The sequence below is a fragment of the Meleagris gallopavo genome, chromosome 10 (assembly GCF_905368555.1).
Source record: "Meleagris gallopavo chromosome 10, MGAL_WU_HG_1.1, whole genome shotgun sequence".
Classification (NCBI taxonomy): Eukaryota; Metazoa; Chordata; class Aves; order Galliformes; family Phasianidae; genus Meleagris; species Meleagris gallopavo.
This window is the reverse complement of record NC_139413.1, coordinates 18707373-18727789: the sequence shown is the minus strand read 5'-3', so window position 1 is coordinate 18727789 and position 20417 is coordinate 18707373. Positions and strand designations below refer to the sequence as shown.

Sequence of the window (20417 nt, the reverse complement as noted above, 5' to 3'; positions counted from 1 at the left end):
AAGCAGCAGCCAAGTAGACAGCATTTGACTCATGAACAGAAGATGAATCTTGTGGAAAAAAGGCATATCTGTAGGACTGTAGGACTTTTATGGCTCTTTAGAAGGTTTTCTTCGCAGACTGAGGAAGCCTCACAAGGTGATGGATGGGTTGAGTGTACACCGGAATTATAAGTATCTCCGAATTCCTACCAAACACAATGTTTACGTGGCTAATTGTGTGTTTTGAAGTTTCAGAAGGCAGAACGCTCTAAAAGCAAAACTGTGCTCTGACTGACAGCTGCAAAAGCAGTTGGATGATCTGTAGTAAGATGGTTTGTAAATGAGCCGTAGGGCTTTTATAGTTAGACACAGGAATCTTGATTATAAATAATTCTCACTAGATTTTTAGAAGTAGTGTTCAGCTTCTTTTCTGGATTACTTCAAAGAGGACTTCAGAGCTATTGCATGTGGAAAGCAATCAGATATTTCAGGGTCAAATGGTAAAACAGAATTGGGGAAGGTTGGAGGGTTGCATTTGCAAGTCAAGAAGACATTGAAGGGGATCTAATTATAGGCTTAATCGCTGTAGGTAATGACAATTCAAGCAACTATATTTAACAGCCTGGATAGTATAACTGAGGTCATCCAGCAAACAGATTAACAAATCTAAAGCAGATATTCAAAAAACATTGAGAAAGGAATGGAAATTGTTAGATCTGTTGAAGCCGAAAGGAGTCAGGTTTTTCAGCAGAGCCAGGATTTCATTGTCTTAGTAGGAGTACTGTAGCTTTGTTTCAGAAAACATCTTCAGTTTGATTATTCATACACTTCTAGTTATTAGATATACTTAGCATTTTGCTGGATCACTGTCCATGAGATGCTGTCATCTTTAGAGCTGGAGGGGCTGAGCCATGGCTGTGGTCCTGTTACCAAATCCATCACTGGCTAAGTCATATGTGAATGTTTATGATTATTTGCTCAGGAGTCTCTCCATATCCAATCTGCCAATCTGTCTTCATAAAAAGCTTAAATATCTACGATGGATAGTGCTTTATAAGTGCAGTCTCTTCATGTTTTTAAGGAGGAGACAAATAAGGGCCAGTAAAAGAGCTGACTAGGTCAGTAAATGTAGCTGTATTCTCTTCGTTCCTAGTTGTCCATATTTGTAGCTCAGAAAGGTGGAAACAATGTGGTATTAATTCATGGTCTATAAAACAAAATCACATTTTTTAGTCTTGCGTTTCGATTGGTCTCATTTTTATGAACTTTGCAGTTGTGTTTCACTTGGGATGTATTTGGCTGCTTGACAAAGTGACTGGAGATTTATAATTCCTTATTAGTAACTCAGGGCTCTAAAGGGAATTAACAGAGTACTTATTTACTTTTCTAGGTCAGACTCATAATGTAGGAGTTTAATGAACTTCTGCTAAACAGGAGTGAAGCAGAATTAAAATCTCGAGAGTTCATCTCTCCAGTAAGGTTATTCGCCTTATTTTCTATAGGTTAGTTATTTTATCTTTGTACAGGGCCATTTAGGCTGCACTTTCTAAGTAAAGCAAAGAATAAGACTCTCATCTAGAACTAAATCACTGATGCGATTTTGCTCTGAAATTACATCATGTCGGATAACTATATTTGATAAATCCCAGTTCAAATGTGCTGAAAAAAAGTTTGTGATTCATGGTAGCAGTTGAAGTATTGCCATAGATTTCATGCCTTTCAGATATTGTTTGAATTAATAAGGTGGACACTTTTCTGTCAAGAACACACTTAAATCTATGCTGAGGAAAAACAATGCAGAATCTGTGCTTCCCTGTAAGTGTGAAGGGAATAAGGTGTTTTGTATTCTCACAGGGGATATACCTAGGGATTTACGTGAGATCACAGAACTAGTGATGGAGGTAAAGATGTAAGAAAAGAGTACAAAAACAGGTTACATAACCTCAGAAATGTTTTTTACTTGGCTTATATTTCAGGAAATAACATCTGTTCTTTATTGAAAATACAAATTCGTCTTAATACAGGAGTATGATAGAATCAAATGTGTAAAATACAATGATGCATTTCAAGATCCTAAATATTTAGGTAGATACTGTTTAGGCCTTGGAGGTATATCTGTATATGCACATAAAATGCGAAATCTGCATACTTTATGCACTACTTAGTAAATATCTACTATCTGACAGATGTTTTGGGTGATATACAATTACCTGGACAAAAACAAGCAAACAAAAAGAAACACTGGGAGATAATAAGAAACAATGAGGGAAGAGATATGTCTCATACCTTTAAATTTATTCATGCCTCTGAAGGAACACCTTCCTTTGTGCTTATCTAAGTCCAGATCCTGAAATGACCTCCTGAGCACTTTTCTTAAAAAATCGGAAATCAAGGTCACTTTTGCAAAAAACACATGTAATTCTTTGCCAAACAAGAGGGTCCTGTGCTTTGCCCTGGAATGTAGTCTGGTGGTTAGAATGCTTGTCAAGAACGTAGAAGGCAAAACCCTAATGTCTTCTTGGTCCAAGGTGATTTACAGTTCTTTCTCTGAGGGTATATGACACTAATCTCCAAACAACAAACTAACTTAAGGGTCAGAGCACATTTTACTTCTTGTTACAACTGTGCCTCTAGGCATGAAGAACTGAGCAAGCAGTGCTGAGCTGAATGTTGGGGGAGCAGGGCTTCAACCCCTGCTTGTTTTTTCGTATGTTATCCAATGACCATTTCATGTACAATTCTTGAAATTCCTTGGAGCACCTGGTAACTTCTTTAGCTTTTGGGCAAGCATGCTCTACAGACTCTGCTTACCATTTCTTCTCGTTGTTCATATTAGATATTCCTTTCTTTGATTTCTGCAATAAGTGATGGAAAGGAGTCTTAAACTTTGAATTTTTCTGCCTTACTCCTCCTCAGCCACATTGCGAACCAGCAAACAGTATTGAGTTATTCTTTATGAGATAAGAAAAAGCTATGCTTGGTATTTGGTGCTGGGAGTTAGGTGGAAGAAATCCAAAACTGCCTTTTTAAAATAAATCTTACATGGAAGAGATGAAGGAAGGTTTTGACCACTGAATACTTGAGAAGAACTAAGTACTATTATTCTTGCTTGTAAAAGCACTTAATAGTTAGCATGCAAGGCTGTGTGGTGAATGTGATCTTAAACAGAGAAATGAGAGGAGGAGAAGCAGTCTGGTAGAAAACTTTTGGTCAGTTTGATTTTGTAGTTGGTAGTGAGAGGACTGGAGTAGTTTTCTGTTTGTCAAAAAAAAAAAAAAAGCTCAAGAAATGGGGATTTCTAGAGCTTGTGAAGGGAATGCCTTGTCAAAATGGCACTGGGGGCTGTTGGCATCTTAACAGGAATAACTTTATCAGTGCTACTTCTGGCATTGAAGGGAGGAAATGAGAAAGCAGATTTATGCTTAGAAGACCTGTAGGTAGTGAGAGAGGAGAGTAGGTGTGATCACAGAGTGGCACAGTTGTTCTTGAAGAGACTGGAACATAGAAGTGTTTGTTCCCACGTATCTGGTAGAATTTGCCTTGACTGTGAGGGTGTGATGCAACTTCTCTTGTGCAATGCCCTTCTTTATCCTTCTTTATGCTAAAGCTTCATCCCTTCTACGACCTTTTTTTTTTTTTTTTTTTTTTTTTTTTTTTTTTTTTTTTTTTTTACAAAGTATACTTGTTTGTTCTGACAGTAATGTCCCTCTTAGAGAAAAGTAACCTAAGAATGAAAAAGGGTGGAGAGGGAGAGTGTCTCTTCTCTTTGGGAGGGGTCTGTAAAGACAATAATTTTATAATAGCATTCCTATCCCATTCATTGATACAGATTTTTTTTTTTTTTCTTCTCACTAAGCTATACAAACTATACTGAAAACTAGGTCAACTTAAATGTTGTCAGAATTGCTTATTGCCAAGTGTGTATTGCTGCATACCTGTCACACTCAGCAGCTGGAATGAATTTTGAGAAGAGACTGGGGTAAAAGGTGACACTCAGCAGGATTACTGGCTGCGAAAGAATCACACTCTTCCAGTTTGTCTTCTGTGAAACAACAGAGATGTGCAAAGACTGTTCAATGCAGATAAATACAAATAGGTTTGGGTGTTGCTTTTAAACTGGTACTTTGTTAGTCTAATTTATTTACATACATTTGGTAAATACAGTTGTTATTCTCATGGTGGATTATTTCTGCTGCTGAAGAAGCTGACTTGATTGACGTATCTAGGCATGGAAATTCACCAGGAATTACCTGAAACCATTAAGAGGGTGGGCATCCTTTAAATGTAGTTAGTTTCAGTGTAGTAGTGGGATTGTTAGTGATAAATTACCACATTGCATACTTACCGCTAACCAAAAAGGAGTTTTTTAGAAACTTATTTTCTGCTGAAATAAGGCCACATGGAAAAAAGCCATGGTATCTTCTCATGGTGTATCTTTTTCTCCAGAAATTATTGATGATCACAGTTTTCTGTAGCAAATTTGGGATTTGTGCCAGAGAACAGCAGCCTCACATCCTAGCTGCACAGTCTGTAAGGCCTCAGGAACCAGCAGTACGTGGATTGCTGGGCCCATGTATTGCCTGAAAGCAGCTGGAGCAGGGCCCAAGCGTACTTTCCTCAGTGTTGAAAGTGCCCTCTGAGACATCATAAATGTTCCTCTGTGGGCAGGAAAGTGTTTTAGGGAGTAGTAGTTACAGTTCTGCAACTCTGCAGTTAAAGCATGCCCAAGGAGTAATTCTAATCTGTATCTGTATCCGTTCAGTCTTTGACTTTGTCACTGACAGTGCCATCAGGATGCTGGAAGGCAGCGGTGGCTTTGTGATGGAAATCAGTCCTGCCAAGTCTTGCTTAGTAAGAAGGTGACTTATTCATTTGGGATCAATTTTTAAGGCAGCTTGTAACATCTCCCTCACTTTGCATGAAGGATTTTGCTGAGTGTTTGAATGAGCTCGTTATAATGTCGCTCAAATTAAAAAAAAAAAAAAAAAAAAAAAGAAATTTTTCATTCACATTATTGCTCTGAGATCTGCATGTGAGTACCAAGAACTGGACAGAGATTGAACCTCAGTAAGTTTACTCTCCCAGGGTGAGCAAAAATTTCACCTTTAAAATGGTGTGGAAGAGTTGCTGATTTTTTTTTCTTAGGGTGAAGGCAAAAACACAGAGGAAAAGAGTGGTCCAAATAACCTTACTTTTTTACCAGGACATATGTCAGGTGACTCCTTAGTGGTTCTTCAGAAGGAGGAGTGGAAGAGAAGCAGCACAATGGAGTCTTTTACTGAAGCGTGAAGAGTAAGGCAAATATAGACACTAGTGCTTCTATTAGGGAGGGAGTAGGAATAGATGTGCTGCAAAGTATGTGGCTTGTCTGGGAGTACAGGAAGGGAGCCAGCAATGGGGTGGCCAAGCAGAGGGGATTTGCTGTGGTGCTGAAGGCCTGTTACCCTTAAGAGACTGTTTGTATACAGGTGCAGAACTGACATTGGAGAGGAGAACATATTAAATTGAAACAGAGGAATACTTTAGACTTAGCACCTGGAACACTGTTTTCCAGGCCCCTGATCTGAATGTTAACACTAACAAGGTTAAAGATTAGGATATCACGCAGCACTTCCCACTTAGAGCCTTCAAGATGATCTGCTCAATAATCTTCCGTGGTTCCTCCTTCCTACCCTTCTGTATAACAACTGTGGTCAATCCAAGTCAGACAACCAGAAACCATGTCCAACAAATGTATTAGTTTAAATATCGTGAGCTTTAAAGATTGGTATTATGTTCGGAGTTTTTCATTAGCTTTTGAAGTTTGTGTGCATACAGATTCTCAGCTACTCTGAGCAATGTATTCTCTCGTAATCTCACCAGTCTTGGAGCTGGAGATTTAATAAAACATACAGTATTATGAAATATATGATAAGATTTTAACAGTGGGCAGTATGGTAACGAGAGGAATCAGATCCTCAATCTAAAACTGCTATATACAGTAATTCATCCTTTTCTCTTGGTGATGCCTGATTCTAGGAAAGCCCTATGTGGTTGCCAGAAAAAAAAGTTGTTTACTAAGATCCAGAAAAGCTGTTAATTTGCACATTCTAGTTGTAAGCCACCTCCGCTTTATTCCTGAGGGAAAAAAAAAAACTAAAATGTAATCCCTGAACTTGTAAATAAATACCAAAATATGTTTTATTAAAGTAACAACTACATAAGTCTGTAATAAATGAGGAATACATACAGAGATGCATTTTATAAGCAATCTGTAGGCTCCATGTTATCCATGCAAAGTCTTTGATAACCCCACGCGGGCAGCAGATACAATAGAAACAAAATAAAGTCTGAAATCTGTAGTATTCCCAGCTGATTTCTAACACATTCCAAAATTCACATTCTGTAACATCCTAAATTTTTGATGTGCTCCCTTCATCCTTCAGAATGCATTTCAGGGATGTTTCAGATGAGTTCTTAATCTACCAGATGTGCATCATTTATGTTGCATGATTGCAGTGACTTGTATGTGGCACAGAGATTTTATCCTAGACAGTAAAGATGTGCTGGGGACTTTGCAGCCAGGAAGGAAAGGGAAGAGAACTGAAACAGCGGTGAGAGGAGCAGCTTGGTGCAAGGGAAGCAGCCTGGATCTGAGAAGGAATTGGCTGATGTCAGCCTGCCTTTGAGAGCTTGCTGAAGTGTGTTAAGACAGTTGGCAACTGAGTTGTAAAGGGGAAATATAATCTCCTTAGAGACAGTGAAATTGAACTGATGCTGGGTAAAGGGGAACCTCCTGTGATGCTGTATGGCTAATTTTCACAGAGAACAGTTAATTCTTTTAGATACTGCAAGGCTGATTTTACTGCTTTAGTAAATAGAGATTGCTGCTTGTGAAAATCTATTTAGTAAGTGTTATTTTGGAGGACGTCGGCATCTTATGTGGTATTGAGGCTTTGATAGCCACTTTTAACCTTACCTGTGGAACAATTGCAAGTTTTTCTTCATAAGCTTTAGCTGAATAAAAAACTACCAAATGTTAATAAGATGATCAGATATGAAAGGATATGGTATTAAGATAAATAGTTAATATGTGGAAAATTATTTAAGAGAGAAATATTCAGTCCTCTTCATTTTATCAGTGTGTGTGTAGTGCCCTGATCCTTGTATATAAGAATTGCCCACACCCACATAGTGCCCTGTGCATACAGTCTCTACCCAGTCTTTGTGCTGTAAATAATTTACATTTATTGTCAAACAGAATCAGAATTTTCCAATCTCAGAGGGAAATGAAATCTTGTCAGCCCATCATGTTGCCGTTATTACCGCATGCCTAGTAACCATTTCCACAAGTGTACACGTCTAGACATCCCAGCTCCTTGGCTGGGGTGCATTGATTGATTCCTGGAGCCAATTTGCTCAAGATGCAACTGTCTTACTCAAGCCTGATACACTGTTCGCTCTGAGTAAGAACAAAGAGAATCCTAGTACTTGTTTGTGCTTTGGGCTAATCTGGAAAGGGCAGAATATTTTATTTCATATTTTATATACCCCCTGCTAACTACTCTTGCCAGCAGGCAGAAAGGAGGCAATTTTCTGCAATGATTCACTGCTTAATTAATGCTCACCAGAGCTAAGCCCTGTAGAAAACCACAGATAAAGTTTTTGCTCTTGAAGAGTGGCTGAGGAACCGCTGCAACCCAGATGGCTGTGGATAAATAACCACAGGAGCTGAGCTGTTATTTCTAGGGAGGGTGGAATTGCCAGCATTTTGTCTTTCTGTGAGCTTGTGTTACTCATCCCATTCTTTTATCAGGCTGCATGCAGTAAATATGTAATTCTCATTTCCCTAATATGTGTCTGCTTGACGCACAAAGTGTGCATGTGGACGTCACAGGCAAATACAGTGTGGCAATCAGTCCGACCCACATCACTTCCATAATCTGCAAATCCCATTGATACAGGAGGGCTGGTTTGACATAAAAAGACAAGGGTTGAATTTGAATATATATATAGTTTGTGTGCAGTACATGTGCTGCCTCAGTAATGCAGATTTCCTCTCTTAAGAAGTACTCACTTCAAAGTGTTATGCAAACTGCTGCACTACAGAAGCAGCCATAGAAGTACACTGCAGTGTGTCCCAGCTATTCACACACCTGCTGGGCTGGGGAATCGGAAAAACAATGTGCTAGCAAGCATTGGGATTACACTGGTATGGTATTTTCTGTCAGTTTAAAATGATCAGGGGTAGGGTTGGTGTAAAGTCCAGAGGAAGCCTTTTGTGGACACAAAGCTGTAGCATTACGTTTTCGGTGTGCTCTCAGCCCAGAAGGAAAGCTGAACCTGTTTTCCTTGGATTATCTGAGGTGCTGCTGCTGGGCAAACCAGAAATTCCTTCCATTGGAGCACACTGAGCAAGCACTAATCAGGGCATGTCTTTATTAGCTCTGGGAAAGAGCTTTCCTATTCGTGTTAGCAAAGGCTGAAATGTATTACAGCGTAGGGTGGGGAAAAATCAGTCACTTGTAATGCAGAGTAGGATATTTTCTCTTTCTCGTGGTTTCTCCAATTCTGCTTTGTAAGCCACTGGCACATTTCTGTATTTTAGGTGATGCTTTTGTGTTTCCAGTTTATACATTTCTCATTTTGGTTTTGCTATCTATTGGCAGGTGAGAAGGGAATAGGCAGGAGAGATAACGAGAGAACTGCTGAGTGCAGCCAAGACTACAGCAGAGTGGTTTGAGGGAGCTGTTGTCTTCTGACACCTCTGTGGTGCTATGGCACTGCACCCAGCTATGAGCCAAGTGTAAAAATGCCAGGGTGCACATAAAGGGCCCAACTGGCAAGTCAGACTATGTTTTGCACTAATAACTGCTTTGTATTCATAGTTAACAGCATTAGTGTATGTGATAAAACAGTACACAGTGTCTTTGGTCACTGTGATCAGTGAAGAAGCCCCCACCTCTTAACGAACCCTGCAAGCTGGTTGTCTGCTCTAGAGAGCTTTGCTGTATCAAAACTTGATTAAATCTTTTCTAGGAATTGCAGGATGGTGATAGTGCTCTTAGACAGTAGCTGCTATTAAAATGTCAGCCTTGATGTCAGCACTGGGAATGGAGCTGCTTCTCCTGGTATTGAGATGGGCAAACGGACAGGTGCTGCTAGAAATGAACTATTGTAAATGAGGAACACGGATTTAATCCCTTCTGATATGGCTTATTATCCATATGTAGGATTAAAATCCTGTGTAGTATTACTGGAGGAGTTACACTGACCTCCAGGATTTCATGCTTTTGGATTTTACCACTTCTTATGTACTGTTATGTTTTTATTCCAGATTTTTGCAATATTGAGGCTAAGGTGAAAGATGTAAAGTCAAAGATAATATGGTAATTTTCCACTGTATGATAGTAGGGCTTTGACTTGTGAACTCTGTGCAAAATGTGCGATATTCACATCTTAATTAATTATTCAGTCAAAGATTTGGCAGGTCAGTCAGGGGGAACAATGTACGATCGGCTAGAATTGATCACACTTCATTTCCCATCAATTGGCAGAGCAAATGGTGGCTCAGATGATAAGTTAGGATCACTGCCAGTCATTTCTGGGCTTGTGCCTTCAGCTCGTTTGTTCTTTCTTTCTTTTATTCCAAATGAGAACCCCCAGATTGTTTGGGTGCCCTCTGATGTTGCTGAACAAAGCACTGCAAAGTCTTTCTAGCCTCTGAGGGCCGTGACGCTATTTCTGATTCCGTAATTGATGCTGCTGCATAGTCCTATAATCACCTAACCTTATTGAATTGTCCCCACGTGAAGATTTGATTTCAAAGTTAGTAATTGTTATCCATCATTTATTTTCACATAGATTACGAGTTCAGGACAGGATGTCACCCCAGAGCTCAATGAATGCTGTGCTCCTCACTTTCACTCTTTTTGCATGTGCTTGTGACACTTCCAGCTTTGGTGATTTACTAGCAATTAGTAGGCTTCCATGACAGATTTATTGTAGGCTTTCAAAGTGTGATGAATCACTGTATGTGACTGTGAAGAAGTGGTTCCCTGGGACTTTTATTTAATACAAAGGTAGAGAGTTAGATCCTATGAAGAGCTTTGATGTCTAAAGCAGGACTTAGCCCAACTAAAGCTCCTAAACCCAAATGTAAAATTGCAGTTTAGAAGAATCTTAGCTTAGCTGCTGCCTAGCCCTGGAAACACGTAAACCAGAGGGCTGTTTCTCATCTGAATTTCATGTGTCCACTGTTCTTTTTCTGCACCTACCAGCAGCTTTGCCTGCCTTCTGCATGAAGCTGCTCAGGATACGGAAAAGAGAACCTTTCTGCCGACTCTGTGCCTGGGCCACAGCCCTGCTGCACTCATCCCACAGCCTCACCCCACCAAACGCATGGATATCATTCACAAAATCATTAAGGTTGGAAAAGACCACTAAAATCATCTCATCCAACCTCCTGCACATTCCACCATGCCTGCTGACCCATGTCTCTCAGTGCCTTTCCTTGAGCCCATCCGGTGATGGTGATTCCTTCCCATTGCTCTTGACCAGAGCATAGCTCCTATTGGAGCACCAGGTTTTTGCATGTGTTCTGGTTTCTAGCGTGCTGTTTTGTTCCTGCAAAAAATGTTTAACTTTCAGGATATGGATTGATTCCTTTGGAAACAATGAATATTCAAAAATAATCTAGTTGTGACAAGACCAAATGCTTTTGTATTAACAAGCGTTCCTTTGAAAATACGTCGATCTGTTCTTTTTATTTGCTTTCCCAGATGTCTGCTGCTCAATACTAACTGGAAAAAAAAAATCTGATTTCTGATGTGAAATCGTCCCAAGCTGAACAAATACACATTGAACCAAAATAAACTAGTTTAATAACTTATTTTTTTTTTAATTAAACGTGCAAACGTGGCATCCATCTTTTAAAGCAAACAAAACCCTCTACTGTGTTTAGAATGTTAAAAAGAAGATTTGTGCTGTATTCACAAAGTTATACAATAATTAAAAAGGAAACCAGTTAAGCCTTCAGAACCTGTTCTGTTGTATAGGATGTAATTAATTTCTGTTTAATTAGAGTAGAGCTGTGTTGTGATTATTATTTTTTTGAGGGTAGAAATTCTGCACGGTTGCAGTTTTTGGTGTTTTGAGAAGCAGAACGCGTGGCAGAAAGGCATTACCCACACTGCAGCTGTACCTGAATGGGGACGTGTCTGAGTTTGGCTGCTCTTTGCCTCCAGGGTGCATTCCCAGGACAGAGATCCCTGGGCCATGCACGCCGCAGAGGCAGCACTTCTGGCAGGATGGGGTGGTTTTCCCCTGGATGCACAAACAGGCACAGCTGTGATGACATACAGGCAGTGTCATCCTGAAAGTGCAATTCAGTGTCTTGTAGGATGTTGGGTCCTCAGGAGACATCTGTCATGAGTGTGTGGGCACCCATCTAGGGGTGCCTTCAGCTGGGCTCACCAGGTCAGAGACAGCAGCATGCAGCCGAGGGCTGGGCTGTACAGACAGGAGGAAGCACCTGCATGCATCTCTGCTCAGTGCAGTGCCTACACCCCTCAGGGGAGGCTTTTTCTCTTTTTGAATCGCTGCTGAAAGATTTCCATACTGAAAGCTGTTGGTGCGTTACTGTGTCTGCCCCAGAAGAAGAAAAGGCCCTCTGTCTCTCCTGAGACTTGAAATAGTGGCTCTGGAGAGGTCTGGGTTTCTCAGATGTGCTGATTAGTTGCTAGGCACTGTTTGAGGCTATAAGGAAGGAACGATGACCTACACGTCCAGAGCTGGAAAACTTAGAATGCAAATATTGCTCTGTTTAGCAGAGACTCATTGCCATGAGCCAGGAGTTCCAGGTGCGGCCAGGCATGGCACAGCGACCTGCAAAGTGAGTGCCGTCACACAGCTTCAGATTTCCTGCTGACGTGTATCAGAACTTAAAGCATTTGGTAATGGGGATTTGAAGCAATGAAAGATTGAGAGATTTTGATAGTCCTCTACAGTCTGGCAGTAGTTGGTCGTGCTGTTGTTATTCCTTTCCATTCTTTCCCCACCACCATTACCCTTCTTGTGGCATTTTGGGCTGAATTTTATGTACAGTCAGCATCGCTATAGAAAGATATTCCATCTACCTCTCTTCTTTTTCTTTTTGTTGTTGTTTATTTCTGACTTGTTTTTACTTCTCTTGGCCTGCTGTTCCCATGGTGAAATGGATCTGAAGACCAATTCAGGAGGTATACTCCCCTCAAAAAATACAGGAAGAAGTGAGCAGGAACAGCTTAATGTCACTACCAGGTAAAAAGCACTTCAAATGACACACGCATCATGGTAAAGGAGTGTAATTTAGGTCTATTAAGGTCTATATAAGAAGCAGAGAAGTCTAAAGCACTCCAAAATCCCTTGGGGCTTGTACTCTGCACCTCACCTCTTTCTAGGGAGGCTCCCGGCTGCTGCTGCACGCTGAGAGATGGTGCTTTTTTCCATGATTTCTGTGGCATCTGTTGGTACAGCTGCCTCCCTCCTCCTCTCGGTGGCACACCTTTCTGTGCTTCAAACACCTCGGCCTGACGTGCTGGGTCAGTGGATGTAAGTAGTACCATTCCCAGCATGTAGATAAGCTACACCTTGAAGCAAGGAATATTACTGAAGAGTGTTAGCCAAGTGCCCGGGAATCATTCTTCACTCACATCAGCTGACAGTAAAACATAAATAAAAGCACTTAAGTGCCACGGCCCCAAGAGATGCACAGTTATAAATGTCTGTGAAGTACACAGATATGGAAATATACTTAACTCTATTTCTAGCAAGGTCAGACACCTTCTCTCCCCATAATTAGCTGACTTGCTATCAGCTTTTCCCTGTCGCATTTTCTCAAGGGTTCTCTTCTCATTTGCCCTGCAGATCAGGGTGCCTTTGTTGGGGAGAGCCCTTCCTTTCTTTTCAGTCAGGCTTTTTCTCTGCTTCCTCCAGAGATACCAGCTAACCTCAGTCTTTTCCGTTGAGCTACTTACCCCTGACTTAGTCAGAAGATAGCTTTGATGTTCCTGCTATAAATTAAGAGCATCTCATCTCCTTGGGAAATCCACGTTGTCAGACGGTGCCATCTCTTTTACTTGATTGTCTAATTAACCCTCAGTGATAGGAACAATTTCAGTGCAAAATGTTTCCATCCTATGAGTGTTTAATTTCATATTAACATACATTCTGGCAGATAGGCTCAGTACAGACATCCCAGTGGGATAAATATGTTTATGTTTGTCTCCGGATCAGGACTTGATAATGGGAACCAATTAGTTGGAGAGATGTGTAAGGAATACTTGAGACCCTTTTAAAAGTACCTAAAGCCAACCCCTAAATTAAAAGTTGGCTGTAGCTTCCCAAAAAGTTAAAAACTCAAGAGTTGAATAGTTTCAACTGCAGATTTTTAAATAGGTGTCTTTGGGATGTTTTCTTGTTATCTGCTCTTAGTCCAAAAGTAAACATGCAAATATTTTAGCCCCAAACGCACCCTTTTTCCTCTCTACATACATGCATGGGAGAAAGTCCCAGTGACGATCTACATCCGGTAGCTGTTGAATGCAGTGGATGTAATGAGCAGCATCACCAGTTTCTGTCCTCAGTGGCCTTACTGCAGAAGCTGCTATGGGATCCTGCTCTGCAGGTGGTACAGTGTTGTGTGTCACTGAACCTGGAACATCCTCAGAAAAACATGTAAAACCCAGAAGTAGCGTCTTCTGACAGAGAAAAAAAGAACTCTAAATCTGTTGTTGTTCTCTGATTTGTTGTGTACTCTTAGCGTAGAGGAACAGAAGTAGGAACATACAGAGCAGTTGGGGTTAATACAAAGTAAACTGGTGAGGATTACGTGAAGCTAGCCCATAACTAGACATTTCTGACAGTTATTGAAACAAAGACCTTTGAAAGCAATAAGGAGCTGTGCTTTTTTGTTACAGTCAGCCTCAACAAGGTAGAGAAATACAAGATGAGATACATGTTAGTGAAAATTCTCTGTGGGGTGGGTAACATTAATCAGACATTTGATCTTAAGTTTCTTCTGGACTAAATATGTGATGTTGAAGCTGTGTGAAAGCTGGCTGCAATGGAGGGGCTTAAACCCTTGTTCCTTGCCAGTGCTATCCCATAATTGCCTTTTGGAGATACGGCTCTAGTTTAGATGTATTTGGAAGAGGCAGTGTGTGTCGCAGAAAGACCCAAGTGCTTTCAATTGAAAACAGTCTTTGAGGATCAGTGGTATTCACCTTTAAAGCCAGATAAAAAGTCTTGCACGGCCCTGGCAGGTGCAGAGGGAGCAGCTCAGGGTGTATTTCCCTGAAGGATTTAAACAAGGAAGAATTGCCAAAACATGCCAGAGCGGATTGGAGGTTTTGATGTGAATGCTTTCCAAAGCAAAAATCCAAGCTGTCCGACTGTTGAAATAATGGCATTTTAGAAAAACGGGAACTGATAACTGTTTGCATAGTTAGTTAAGACACCGTGCTTGTTGCTGTATTGCATTTCAGTGCAAGTACTTCAACGGCAGCACAAAAGTGAAGCGGTTTGATGTAATATGGATGTCTATTTGCACTGCTTTTAAGATAAACATTAGGCAATAACCATTTCTTTTGAGCCTGCATATTGTTCGTATGATTCTCTCTCTTGTATAACAGCTCATGTTCATCAACGTGATGCATTCCTGCCTGATTTTCCAGTGCTGTCTTTCATTGAAGTTATTCTTTTCTTTCTCTGATTGCTTTTTCTTCTTAGACCATTACTCTAGTGGATAGCTCCAGGTTATCATTGTATCCTATCTCCCCCTCCAATAAGCCTATGATTGATACTAATCTTCCACATGGGACACATTTATAGGATGCGGGTTGGAAACTACTCTCTAAATCTTAGCTTTATACGCACTGACAATTTGCAAGGTTGCACCTTATATTCACTTCAGTTGGCTTAGGGGAAAACATCAGCACCATGTAATCATGCTTCCAAATAAAAGAAATGTGCCCTGTACACCAGAAGTTCTCTCGTTGTTCCGTCTCCTGCACAGCTTCTGCTCATTCTTCATGTGACTGGGAAAGGTTTGCTTTCTGGACGTGGTCAATGTCCTGTAACCAAACTCATGCCTTTTCTTTCCAGTGAGAGGAGCCATATTTTAATTAATCTAATGGAAGCTTTGACTAGCAGGCAGGTCTCTGAAAAAGAGTTAATGTGCCGGAAAACACTTCACACAAGCACAAAACTCTTCAGTGACTAATGTGCTGAACGGTACTTTTTCTAAGAAAATTATCCCAGTGAAAGCTTTATGGAGTGCATTTGTGGTTCTTTTTTTTTTTTTTTTTTTTTTTGCCTTTCGTAATCCAACCTCATGTTTAGAAATTGAAGTAGATTCGCCTAAGGACCGTTTGAAAATAGAATTTTATTGTATTTTTACTACAAGTTTTGCAGATGCCCATCAGCATAATATCATGGCAGACAAAAATATTCTGCTCCTTGGAGAAATAAAACCCAGGGCGCCGTGATCACCGGCGTGATGAATGCAGGTGCAGAACCTCGGCTATTGCACTGCTGCTGTTTAACAAACATCTGAAGGCAGAGTCCGGTTATATAATTAACTCTTGAAGAATCAATAGGAAATGAGGATGCTAATGTTTCCACAGAGTCTGCATATTCAAGCTCTACAGCCCGAAAAACAAAGAGAAGTAATAAGAAATTCATTTGTTTTATCTTTTATCTTTTTAAGCAGACACGCATTTATCTTCCTAAACAGATTTGCCAGACCTTTTTTGAATTGCTAAGTTTTGCTGCGGCTGCTTGTTATGTGGATTTGCATAAGGATTAGCAGTGTTGGGGAAGTGGTATCTCCTACCCTTTCTATTTACTTGTGTGCTATCGGTCACTGGGGTAACAGTTCTTGAAGCAATTGGTGCTTTTATTTCAGTAGATAATGCAGCTTGTTTTCATGGCGGAGCATCTAATGCTCCAAAAGTCTAGTTCAACAAAAATTACAAATGCATTTGCTCAGGGGATTTTTCTTCCTCATTAAGACCTCTCTGTACTTGCTGACGTGTGGGTTAAAGAATGAAAAGTTATGAAACTTCAATGGAAAATCAGAACTGGCATGCATAGTGTAGAAAGTAAGCTACATTCCCCAACCAAACGCGTGTGAGAGAAGTCTGTGGTCAAACCAAGGCCATGTCTTAGGTCAGAACTCGGCACCATGAAACCAAAGCTCACAGAGATCTGAATACCTCAGAAAGGTGAAGTTGGTTGAGGTAAAAAAAATAAATAAATAATAATAAAAAAAAAATCAAGTCTCTATATACTTACTACTTTTCCTTCCAGCTTTTTGTACACCAAAGTATTGCTTGAAATACCCCAGTATGCACCGGGCTCATTTTCGCTGTTCAGAGAAGACTGATTTGAGGGCATCATTGCCAGTGTGTTGTGTGCATGAGACTAAGGCAAACTCATTGTGCTTGTGCATTTATTTCATCTTTAGTTCTTTTCACATGCTCTATTCCAACACTGATATATTACAAAACAAAAAATATCGGGGAACGGGCATCATTTTCACAGAGTTGTTGGCATTTTGCATTTGCGGTCTCAAATGTTCGGTTAAAGATCACATATCCAAAAGGAATCTCTCAGTACATTTGGGATTCATCTGCACTATGTCCAGCATTATCTATTAGGAATATTGGTGTTAACGAACTAACAGGTGCTCGTTTTCTGCTGAGCCCAGTAATGAGGTGTTCTTCACTGTTCGGGGTTTGTTTTTTTTGTTGTTGTTGTTGTTGTTGTTTGTTTGTTTTTGGCCACATCATCATTGCTAAGATAAAATATGCTTTTTTTTTTTTTTTTTTTTTAATTTATAGAAGGAAAACTTTTATACTACTGATAGTGGAATGATCCAAACCCAGGGGTCTTGAAAGTAGGTCATTAAGTGCTCGGGAGGAGGAAGCATCATGCTTCCCAGCGCTGCTGGTTTTATTGGGAGGAACTGTCTTGTCCTCTAAAATCTTGCCTTTAAAATCAAAGGACTGTGATAAGCAGAACTAAAAAAAAATAAATAATGAAAAAGGCATTTTATTTCATCACAAAGAAAATAATTTTATCTAAGAGTAACATAGTTTGAATCAGTAATAACATTCTATTGATTTTTTTTTTTTTTTTTTTGAGCAATAAAGTGTCTGAAAATAACATCTTTCTGTCATTGGACAACATAGATTTTGAAGTCAATAACAGAGCAGGGATTGCTTAAATTGGAAAATACAGGAACAACTGTGGCAATGCTTTTTCATTGCCATTTGCTTGTTGGTCTGTTATTAACAAACCAGAAGACGTTGATACAGCAGCAGTAGTTACTGGGCTATAACACGTGGCAGTGACAGCTGCCGGCAGCATTTCAGCACGTGGTGCTTAGCTGTGCCAGGTTGTGCACATTTGTTATGTCCACCAGTGTGCTGCTGTGGGGTGTCCCAGAACCGGGCAAGTTTTCCTGCTCCCTTCCCTTCCCTGGGACAGCCCTTCTAGCAGGGAAATGGCTTGTTCTGCCAGCTTCACTGGGTGAACACAGTGGGTATCAGTGGGTGCTGTCAAACGTCAGCAGGTTTATGTCCTCTGTGGGTTATGTTTCAAGGTAGCTAGCACAGGTACCGTACCAGTCACCTACCTCTTACCTTGTGCCTTTTTTGGGCATTTTGAAGCAAGACGAATGGAGTGTGGGTTGCATTGCCTACCTAAAATATAACTCGTGTGTCACGGGTTTGCTTTTTTTAGTTTGCTTTTTTCCCCACATATCACAGTAATAATTACATTAGCAGAGAGCTTTCTGTGAACTTAATGTTCTTCTGGCTTAATGGCCCCTGGTTATTCTCAGGCCATCAACTTTTCCTAGCTGGTCATCAATCCCAAAGAAACGCTTTGTGACTCCATTATTATTGCTTAAGTAGATGACATTTCTGGTGCAACCACTGCCTCCTGGCCAGCTAATATTACAGCAGTAGGGTTTTTTTCCCCTTGCTTTCAATATTGTCAAGGTATTAGAAACAGCTGGTATGAGAATGTTGTGGCTGTTGGCTGTGAATTCCTCTGACGGTTTTAGGTGTGAGATTTGTAGATCTGTGCAGAAAGACTCTGAGGTGAGCATCAGTGATTGGCCCGGAGCGGATACAGCTGCTCGGCCCCCACGCATCACTGAAGAATTAGTTGGGTAATACCTGCATGTTTCAGTCAGAAGACTTTTTTTCCAAAGGGAACCGTTTTCTAGCAAGCTACAGGACAGATGTTGTGGGAGCAATAATGTGTATCACCTAGCAGATGATGACATTTCCCTCCCTGCCCCACTGATGGTTGCCCTTGTTTCCTCACAGGTGATGGATCCTCTGGCAGACATTTAAAATACGTACTTGTAGCTCAGTAGGCCAGAAACCAGCAGAGATTGTTGTAGGTGAAAATGTCTTGCAGCGTGGGTATTCGAACCCATGTGAGTTAACATTGGTGCTGACTACATTTCCTTTAACCTCATTAGCACTTCATCTTGCATGATGGTGGAGAAGCTAGTTCACCTTAAAGCCTTTTGCTAGGTAATTCATCAAAGTGCCAGAAAAAAGCTTAAAGGAAAATACATGTAAATACTGCATTAGGAACCTTGAGTACAAAAGCACAAACATTGCTACTCATATCATTAGCTCTGGAGTGCAGTCCAAATACATGAGAGAAAAAGGAGTTTTCTTTTTGGGGGAAGATAGAGACACAAAGCTTGCTGCTTCTGTCATTACACAAACCGTATAGTTATTTTTTTGTTTTAATTTAAGCAATTATTCATTAGCCAATCTTGCAAAAAACAAATTCAGACAGCAACCACTTCTTGCTACCTTTAGAATCTCAAACTGGAGGGCAACCACAGATCAGTTTGTTGTGTTTTATTTTGGGAGTGTTTTTTGGTGTCTTCGGAGAAGAAGGCCGGCGTGCTGTGTCAGAACAGCAGCTCTGACTGCCTTCTCTTCCCCGTGTAGAATACACCAGATACAGGTCTGTGGTCTGTAATGTAGTGTTGCTGATCTTAGATGCTGCAATATAGAGAGAGGTACACCCTCAAACAGGCTGTGCCTCTCAGTTTGCTGTACTGCTGTTGGAAATCAGCACTTTGGGGATAGTCTTCAGCCCTTTGCCCCTTTCCAGTTCTCACACTGAGCAGCAGATGAACGTACATACGCCTCTTGTTTATATACGTGTTGGTGACAAATTTCAGTAGAATGATTTGCAAAGCATTTTCATTTTCCTGAAAGCTTGTTTTATTCTCCCAACTCTATCGGGTCAGGCACTGACCGAACAGGCACCGCCTATTTCATTTTATTGTGTAACTTTTAAGCATGACCTGACGAGCTAGAAAAAGCAGTGCTCTAACTTGCTGTCATGTAAGAGAGATGCAGACGTTAATGAGCAGCTCTGACTGTTGAACCACAGTGGAGGCATGAGAGCACTGCTCTGGTCATGGCACTGACTTGGAAATGGTGTGGAAGGATTAGACCAAGATATAATTCTCTTCCCTGTGCAAAATGTCCTGACCCCAAGGTTGAAAAGCTATTCACACTTGTGCTTATGGAGACTTAAAAAATGATTAGTTCCTGCAGAAATTGGAAGAAAGGGAATCAGAAATATTCCAATTTGAATTCTTTTATAACAAGCGGAAGAAGAACAACGCTGTGCAGCTGTGAACGGTGTAGAAGCTGTTGTGATTACTGAATATGAAGGTTGTTAAACCGCAGTAGGAAGGAGGATTTAAACCGCAGATTTAATTCTATGGAGGAATTTTAAGGGCTACACGTGATTTTTCCCATCTATAAAAGATACAGGTAATATATCCCCAGTTATTTGGGAAGAATGCCGAGAGAGATTTGTGCAAAACGCTCTGAATTTTTTTGCTGTAAAGTATGCAATGTATATGTAAAATATGAGTTATACCTAGTGCGTGGGGAGGTGTTCACAGCTGATCTTGAAATATGTATGTCTCTTGCAGCCTTTAAAAATGCACTGCAAGAGCTGTGCATTGGTAACCAGTTCTGGACACCTTCTGGGAAGTAAGCAAGGTGACAGAATCGACGAGACGGAGTGCGTAATACGAATGAATGATGCACCTACTCGAGGTTATGGACAGGATGTTGGGAACAAAACAAGCCTTCGAGTCATTGCACACTCCAGTATTCAGAGGATTTTGCGAAATCGCAACGAACTCTTAAACATGAGCCACGGTGCTGTGTTCATCTTCTGGGGTCCTAGCAGCTACATGAGGAGAGATGGGAAAGGCTTGGTGTACAACAACCTGCAGCTGATGAATCAGATACTGCCTCAATTAAAAGCATACATGATTTCTCGCCACAAGATGCTTCAATTTGATGACCTTTTTAAACGGGAAACTGGGAAAGACAGGTGAGAAAATTTATGGGGAT

At 40.6% G+C, this 20417-nt stretch overlaps 1 protein-coding gene across 3 annotated transcripts in view; it reads left to right on the top strand.

Annotated features, from left to right (window-relative positions):
* Nucleotides 1-20417, top strand: part of ST6GALNAC5 (ST6 N-acetylgalactosaminide alpha-2,6-sialyltransferase 5) — a 65841-nt gene that overhangs the window by 32506 nt on the left and 12918 nt on the right. For all 3 annotated transcript variants that reach the window (XM_085231617.1, XM_085231618.1, XM_085231619.1), the window contains exon 3: nucleotides 19988-20397. In XM_085231617.1, the coding sequence (XP_085087743.1) occupies nucleotides 19988-20397 (410 nt within the window). The remainder of the gene's footprint in view (nucleotides 1-19987; nucleotides 20398-20417) is intronic.